The sequence below is a fragment of the Cherax quadricarinatus genome, chromosome 91, assembly GCF_038502225.1.
Source record: "Cherax quadricarinatus isolate ZL_2023a chromosome 91, ASM3850222v1, whole genome shotgun sequence".
In the NCBI taxonomy this organism is placed as follows: domain Eukaryota; kingdom Metazoa; phylum Arthropoda; class Malacostraca; order Decapoda; family Parastacidae; genus Cherax; species Cherax quadricarinatus.
Window position 1 is genome coordinate 2,078,120 of NC_091382.1, and position 9,309 is coordinate 2,087,428.

The window sequence follows — 9,309 nt, forward strand, 5'->3', positions numbered from 1 at the left end:
CTCGGATCAAACCCCCATGACCCATAGAAATTTCCAGTTAACTATAAATGTATTAATAAATTTATATACACACTATATTATATATATATATATATATATATATATATATATATATATATATATATATATATATATATATATATATATATATATATATATATTGATCCGTTAACACAGTTATCAATATTTATAAGATTTTTACATTTATATAGATCAATACTTGATTAGTAATTATGGTTATAATGAAATAAATTGATCTATATCTATGTTTATATTGATCTTTATAAATGTTTATATAGAGAGATAAGATTTTGCTGGGATTTTTAACCCCGGAGGGTTAGCCTCCCAGGAAAGTCAGTGCGTCATCAAGGACTGTCTGGCTTATTTCCATTGTGGTCCTCAATCTTGTTCCCCCAGGATGCCACCCACACCAGTCCACTAACACCCAGGTACCTATTTGCTGCTAAGTGAATAGGACAACAGGTGTAAGGAAACGTGTCGAAATGTTTCCACCCGCCGGGAATCGAACCCGGACCCTCCGTGTGTGAAGCGGGAGCTTTAGCCACCAAGCCACCGGGTCACCCCGGTGATAATCCAAAATGTCAAGGGTACTTTTTCCATTGTGGTCCTTGATTTCCGCACCATCCTTGGTAGTGTGCCTGAACATTGGTGATACATTTCATCCCCGTCCTTCCTGGGACATTCGTTCTCAGAACCTTCATTTTTATTCCCCCGTCGGGCACATTGTACAAGGGACACCGTTCACCAGTTCCATTTGTCCGCTATCTTGATATTTTACGGTTATAATGGAAACCGGTTATTGACTCACCTATTGGAGGAATTTTATTGTAGCCATCTGGCCCAGTCGCTAGCAAGTCGGTCTGGAGTTTTATGACCGATCGCGGGTTCTATCCCCACCCATGGTATGGTTCTTTTTTCCACATGAGGGTCTTGGTGTATCTGGAGAGGGTTTCGGGGATCAACGCCCGTGGGGCCCGGTCTGTGACCAGGCCTCATGGTGGCTCAGAACCTGATCAATCAGGCTGTTACTATCCTAGGTTCTCTACACATATGCTGCTATGTATGATAATCTATGTAACTGTATTTATATATACCTGAATAAACTTACGTATAACCGACGTACGAACCACTGCCCGGATGGTCAGGTACTGTAGGTACCAGTCCAGTGACTTGTTAAAGACAGCCAGGGGTCTGTTTTTAATCCCCCTCATATATGCTGGGAGGTAGTTGAACAGTCCACCTGACCTGAAGGGAAATTATGTCTAGCTCTTAAATATTATGTAAGCCTTCTAAAACTTCTACCTTATATTTCTATTTTGAAAGGGACTCCTGTTCTCTTTTCTTTTATGGTCCAAATTTAGGCAATATCTCTTGTTCATACATTGGGAAGAAGAGCTCAAAACGACGTAAGTTGTTAGTGGCCCTGTAAACCCAACAAGAACAGACATAGCAGGATCAATAATTTGTCAGTGGCCCTTATAAACCCAAGAATTATTATTATTCTTATCATAATCAAGGGGGAAGCGCTAAGCCCGGAGGATTATATAGCGCCTAGGGGGGGATGTGGAAGGCATTCAGGCTTAATTCAGGGAACTGGGGCACAGATCCAATTCCCTAAATCAAGAGCCCCTCACCAACATCAAGGAACCTTCCTTGAGGGGAGAAACCCAAGAAGAAGCGAGTTATAAAAGGATCAATTAGTTGTCAGTGGCCCTTATAACAATAAAGAAAACATATAGAAAGGTCAATAATCTGTTAGTGACTCTTATAACAATAAAGAAAACATATAGAAAGTTTTTTTTATTATTATTGTCACACTGGCCGATTCCCACCAAGGCAGGGTGGCCCGAAAAAGAAAAACTTTCACCATCATTCACTCCATCACTGTCTTGCCAGAAGGGTACTTTACACTACAGTTTTTAAACTGCAACATTAACACCCCTCCTTCAGAGTGCAGGCACTGTACTTCCCATCTCCAGGACTCAAGTCCGGCCTGCCGGTTTCCCTGAACCCCTTCATAAATGTTACTTTGCTCACACTCCAACAGCACGTCAAGTATTAAAAACCATTTGTCTCCATTCACTCCTATCAGACACGCTCATGCATGCCTGCTGGAAGTCCAAGCCCCTCGCACACAAAACCTCCTTTACCCCCTCCCTCCAACCTTTCCTAGGCCGACCCCTACCCCGCCTTCCTTCCACTACAGACTGATACACTCTTGAAGTCATTCTGTTTCGCTCCATTCTCTCTACATGTCCGAACCACCTCAACAACCCTTCCTCAGCCCTCTGGACAACAGTTTTGGTAATCCCGCACCTCCTCCTAACTTCCAAACTACGAATTCTCTGCATTATATTCACACCACACATTGCCCTCAGACATGACATCTCCACTGCCTCCAGCCTTCTCCTCGCTGCAACATTCATCACCCATGCTTCACACCCATATAAGAGCGTTGGTAAAACTATACTCTCATACATTCCCCTCTTTGCCTCCAAGGACAAAGTTCTTTGTCTCCACAGACTCCTAAGTGCACCACTCACTCTTTTCCCCTCATCAATTCTATGATTCACCTCATCCTTCATAGACCCATCCGCTGACACGTCCACTCCCAAATATCTGAATACATTCACCTCCTCCATACTCTCTCCCTCCAATCTGATATCCAATCTTTCATCACCTAATCTTTTTGTTATCCTCATAACCTTACTCTTTCCTGTATTCACTTTTAATTTTCTTCTTTTGCATACCCTACCAAGTACCAAGTACCAAGTACCCTAGAAAGTACGTAAGTTTATTCAGATACACACAAATACAGTTACATATCATACATAGCAGCATATGTGTAGTACTGTAGAGAATAGAACAGAAGGGTCAATAAGCCGTCAGTGGCCCTTATAACCATAAAAAAGAAGACATAGAAGGATCAATAAGCTGTTAGTGGCCCTTATAAACCCAACAACAACACGTACAATAAAGATGATCTTTGTGTAAGAAAATGGAAGGAGAAGTTTATGCAGATGATCTGTCAAGTGTCCCAGCACTGTCCTGGCTGGTGAGTCACTGTACACACCAAGTGTTCATCATTATGGACTTTGTTCCCCTCAAGGGAGGTTCCTTGATGAAGATTGAGACACTTATGCAGCATAAGTGTCTCAATCTTCAACTTGTCTGTTTTTCAAACCATTCATCACAACTGTCAGACACTGCAGCATCATGGGATCTTGTTACAAAGAATTCTTCAACACTTGTTCAACCTTTGGACCAAGACCTACTTCGACTAGTGGATGGTACCACTATGACCCCGCCTCCATCTGCTTCACCTCACCTCACTACAGTATATAAGCCACGTCTACGGCCCTATGCTGTACATTCTACAAGATTGATGGACTGAACACATCGACTCCAGGTTGAGGGACTGATTACCTCATTCTCCTCCTCTCCTTACGCCTTCCTCTTTGTATTGGACTGATGAAGCCACTGTGTGGCGAAACGTTTCCTGAATATAGATTCCCATATGCTGCATAAGTGTCTCAATCTTCAACTTGTCGGTTTTTCAAACCATTCATCACAGGTTCCTTGATGCTGATGAGGGGCTCTTGATTTAGGGAATTGGATCTGTGATTCGGTTCCCTGAATTGAGCCTGAATACCTTCCATCCCCCCCACACATGTGCTGTATAATCCTACGGGTTTAGCGCTCCCCCATGATTATAATATAGACTGTTGTGTTGTGCAAATGTTTGAAGCATAACCCAATGTAACTAACACCGGTGACCCCCATGACCTGGCTGGCAAAGCTCTCGCTTCACACACGGAGGGTCCGGGTTCGATTCCCAGCGGGATAGAAACATTTCGATGTGTTTCCTTACACCTGTTGTCCTGTTCACCTAGCATCAAGTAGGTACCTGGGTGTTAGTCGACTGGTGTGGGTTGCATCCTGGGGGACAAGATTGAGGACCCCAGTGGACATAAGACAGACAGTCCTCGATGACGCACTGACTTGGGTTATCCTGGGTGGCTAACCCTCTGGGGTTAAAAATCCGAAGAAAATTTTATCTTACCATCAGCGGTAGATATAAGACTGGCACACATTTTGTTAATTTTTATGTTATAATTGATCAGTAGTGTTAATACTAGTCATTAATTGGTCCTAAAGTACTGAACATCCCAAAATAAATATTATTTTTTGCAAACATATCTAAAAATAACAATTTGCACAAGAAATATTGCAGTGCTGTATGACCCTTAGGGTTTAGCACTTTAATTATAATAATGTCTTAGGAGTGACAATTTGTGTCAGGGTATAGGTAGTAATATTGTGTTTAATAAAAGAAAATAATGGGTGATATCTCAGGACTGGATCTCCATATTAGCCTAAATTGATGACGATGGATGATTTGCATAAACCTTTTTAATATTTACTACAGTTGTTTAATTTGAACCACACTTGTGTTTGCAGGTACGGCCTTGTGAGCGCTATAAAGAAGAATACAAAGACTGTCGAAGTATAAAGGCAAAATTTCATCAGTATTTCATCCATGGTGAAACGAAGGATTGCAGCAACTGGCAAGCAGACTATGATCACTGCTTACAGTATAGAAAGTATAAAGACCTGGAGTCATTGGTAATATTCCTGGGTATCCCTTAACCAGTCGTGTACCACATAAATGTAAAAGCTAAAAAAAATTAACATATTGGCTATTTCCCACTGAGGCAGGGTGACCCAAAAAAGGAGAAACACTTTCATCATCACTTATTCCATCACTGGTTATGAGTACTGTCATAATTACAGTGGACCCCCGGTTAACGATATTTTTTCAATCCAGAAGTATGTTCAGGTGCCAGTACTGACCGAATTTGTTCCCATAAGGAATATTGTGAAGTAGATTAGTCCATTTCAGACCCCAAAACATACACGTACAAACGCACTTACATAAATACACTTACATAATTGGTCGCATTCGGAGGTAATCGTTATGCGGGGGTCCACTGTACTTATATTTCTATGTATTTTAACTTTAATTAGGTTTGAGCTTAGTTAAAATTGAAATTTTTTACTGCATTGGGGGAAGAGCTTTCATGCTCGTGAAATATTCTCGATCCCAAAATTTGGAGCTATCCTCTTTCCTTGGATTGAATTTGAATGCCTCCCATTTCCCTAGTTCATTGTGACCCCCAACATATTTAGCACTCGTCCCATGAATGCAATAATTAAAAATTTTACGATCATCTTAGGGGCAGACAGATCTTTGTTAAGGTAAGTTTTGTTGGGGTTTTTAACCCCGGAGGGTTAGCCACCCAGGATAACCCAAGGAAGGCAGTGCGTCATCGAGGACTGTCTCTTATTTACATTGTAGTCCTTCAGTCTTGTCCCCCAGGATGCCACCCCACACCAGTCAACTAACGCCCAGGTACCTACTTGCTGCTAGGTGAACAGTGACAGCAGGTGTAAAGAGACATGCCCAATATTTCCACCCAGTTGGGCTTTGAACCATGGACACTCAGTGTGTCAGGCAAATGTGTTGCCAACCCAGCCACGGGACACCCATACATACACAGCATAACACATGTAAACATAACTTAAGATAACCAGTCAATATGAATTATTTTCATTTACAGTTATTTTGTCTCACCTTATCACCAGACTTCAGTGATCAAAAGTGAAATGAAGCGTCGCCAAGAGCGTTTAAAGGGTCATTACACCAACACTGTTTGGGATAAACGAGAGTCACCACCAGATGACTGGAACAAGCCTCTGCCAGAGTATCTTCAGAAGACGCAGGAGGTATATTGTAAAAATGTTATAATGCGGTATATACAGGTGTCTTTTCACCTGTATATACCTTTCTTGACACTTCTGAACATAATACATGTAGAACATTGTTTTTTTTTTATATTTCTACTTAGGTCTAGCTTTCTAAGTTGAATTATGGAATCTAGTACTGTACTATATTCTGTAAATGTTTTATATGGCTTTTTTTTAATTTCTGTGTTAAATTATCACACGGAAAAGAATTTGTAGCTAATAATAACAAGAGTTTTTTAAAAAAATACATTTTATTTTTCAAACTAGTTGAATTTTTCTTTAAATTATTACAATACGTACAGCGGACCCCTGACCAATGAAGGCATCGTCTAACGATAAATTCGAACAATGAAGCGTTTGAGCATAAAAATTTTGGCCCGACCAACGATGAAAAACTTGACCAACATGATTTGTCCAGATTATTATTATTACAATCAAGGGGGAAGCGCTAAACCCGGAGGATTATACAGCGCCTGGGGGGGATGTGGAAGGCATTCAGGCTTAATTCGGGGAACTGGAGCATAGATCCAATTCCCTAAATCAAGAGCCCCTCACCAACATCAAGGAACCTTCCTTGAGGGGAATGATTTGTCCAGAACGTGTCTACATGTCCTGTCTGGCCTGAGTGCGCCTTAGCTGCCCTGTCTTCAGTTAGTGTGCCAGTGTTTACAAGCCAGTCCGGTCGCATCCACGCATAAATTAGGTACATTTTGTATTGTTCCAGTGTTTTTAGTGTTTGTAACTGCAAAATAAGCCACCATGGGCCCCAAGAAAGCTTCTAGTGCCAACCCTGTGGTAAAAAGGGTGAGAATTACAATTGAAATGAAGGAGATCATCACAAAGTATGAAACTGGAGTGAGTGTCTCCGAGCTGGCCAGGTTGTATAACAAACCCCAATCAACCATCGCTGCTATCTTGGCCAACAGAAAGGCAATCAAGGAAGCTTTTATTGAGAAAAGTGCACATATGATCACATCTCTCAAGCGATCATATGTGAAAAGGCAAGGCAGTTGCATGATGATTTAATTAAAAAAATGCCTGCAACTAGTGGTGATGTGAGTGAATTTAAGGTCAGCAAAGGTTGGTTTGAGAGATTTAAGAATCGCAGTGGCATACATAGTGTAATAAGGCATGGTGAGGCTGCCAGTTCGAACCAAAAAGTGGCTGAAAAATTTTTTTTTTTTATTATTATCACACCGGCCGATTCCCACCAAGGCAGGGTGGCCCGAAAAAGAAAAACTTTCACCATCATTCACTCCATCACTGTCTTGCCAGAAGGGTGCTTTACACTACAGTTTTTAAACTGCAACATTAACACCCCTCCTTCAGAGTGCAGGCACTGTACTTCCCATCTCCAGGACTCAAGTCCGGCCTGCCGGTTTCCCTGAATCCCTTCATAAATGTTACTTTGCTCACACTCCAACAGCACGTCAAGTATTAAAAACCATTTGTCTCCATTCACTCCTATCAAACACGCTCACGCATGCCTGCTGGAAGTCCAAGCCCCTCGCACACAAAACCTCCTTTACCCCCTCCCTCCAACCCTTCCTAGGCCGACCCCTACCCCGCCTTCCTTCCACTACAGACTGAAAAATATGTGCAGGAATTCAAGGAGTACATAGAGGCTGAAGGATTGAAACCTCAACAAGTGAAGTCCTTGGGATTGGAGGTTAGTGGGGAGGATGTGGAAGAGTTCGTGGAGGACAATGATGAAAAACTAACCACTGATGAGCTGCAAGAGCATCTGCAACACCAAGAGGCCACAACTGAGGAAATTGCTTCAGAGGAGCAGAGAGAGAAATTGAGGAAGTTGCCTCCTTTAAAGATTAAGGAAATTTATGCAAAGTGGGTTGACGTCCAAACCTTTATGGATGAAAATCACCCTAACACAGCTATTGCAAGCCGTGCTGGTGACTATTACAATGACAATGTTGTGGCCCATTTTAGGAAAATCTTAAAGGAACGCAAGGTACAGAGCTCTATGGACAGATTTTTGGTTGGACAGATTTTTGGTTTGACAGAGATTCAGTGACTCTCAAGCTGGTCCTAGTGGCATTAAAAAACAAAGAAGGGAGGTAACCCTGGAAAAGGACTTGCTACCTCAAGTCCTCATGGAAGGGGATTCCCCTTCCAAAAAATAATAACGTCCATCATATCCCCTCCTCCCATCCCATCACTCATCACCACATCCTCAATAAAGGTAAGTGTCATTTAGTCTTCATTACACAATATACATATGTATACATGTGTTGTGCATCTATCCTTCTCCATACCCCCGGCCGGGATTGAACCTGCGGTCATAGAGTCTCAAAACTCCAGCCCGTCGCGTTAGTCACTAGACCAGCTAGCCACAATAAGATTCATCCAACTAGGTATATTTCTACACCATAGGAAAGTTAGCACAGGCACCTCTGTGACCACAAATGCAAGTTTTTACAGACGAATCTCCAGCTAGCGTGGCCGTGACGAACTCTAGCTCAAGTCCCTTCACTGCCGTCAACATGACTTAAGAAATCGTAATGACACGATTGCAAATAAACCATACCCCCGGCCGGGATTGAACCCGCAGTCATAGAGTCTCAAAACTCCAGCCCGTCCAGCTAACGCGACGGGCTGGAGTTTTGAGACTCTATGACCGCGGGTTCAATCCCGGCCGGGGGTATGGTTTATTTGCAATCGTGTCATTACGATTTCTTAAGTCATCTATCCTTCTGTTTGTGTGTAGGAAAATGTATACTTCATGTGGTAAAAGTATTTTTTTCATACTTTTGGGTGTCTTGAATGGATTAATTTGATTTCCATTATTTCTTATGGGGAAAATTAATTCAACTAACAATAATTTCGTCTAATGATGAGCTCTCTGGAACGGATTAATATCGTTGGTTGAGGGTCCACTGTATTATTATTATCATCATCATTATTATTATTATTATACTAAAGCACCGGGGTCTCTTAAAAATAATTTCTTTTCTTTTCAGGGGTCATACCTAGCACTGAAGTCTAAAGAACAGAAGGAGGGCAAAATAGAAGAACCATCATATATCTGCACAATATCATAACATTTATAATTGGTATGTGATGATTTTGTACATAAAAATATCCTTTCTTTTGTAATAGTCTTCATTAAATGTTTGAGTTAATAAAAAGCAGTTTAATAACTATTTTATTTTTAAACTAACACAATTGAAGAAATGTTTGTCCTTGAAAAATATGTATCGAGTATAAAAGCTCGTGTGCTGTATGAGCCCTGAAGGTACAGCACTTCCCAAAATTAATAATTATTGTAAACACCGTAAGCAATTATTATTTAGCTTACACAGTGCAATAACATTAGTCTCTTAATAATGATATGAAAGATGCGATGTGACAGCAACTTTAAAATATATCTATTTTTCCTTTTACAATTATTATTGACTCAAGAAATCATAGTGACACGATTGCAAACAAACCATACCACGGGCAGGGATTGAACTCGTGGCG

General features: G+C 41.2%; 1 protein-coding gene across 1 annotated transcript; it reads left to right on the forward strand.

Moving 5' to 3' along the window:
• Window positions 1–2,919: 2,919 nt before the first annotated feature.
• LOC128704890 (synaptic plasticity regulator PANTS) lies at window positions 2,920–8,988 on the forward strand. The gene is made up of 4 exons (XM_053800104.2): window positions 2,920–3,076; window positions 4,483–4,647; window positions 5,668–5,808; window positions 8,808–8,988. The coding sequence occupies exons 1-4, from the start codon at window positions 3,020–3,022 to the stop codon at window positions 8,886–8,888; spliced, it is 444 nt and encodes a 147-aa protein (XP_053656079.2). The 5' UTR covers window positions 2,920–3,019; the 3' UTR covers window positions 8,889–8,988.
• The last annotated feature ends 321 nt before the right edge of the window (window positions 8,989–9,309 follow it).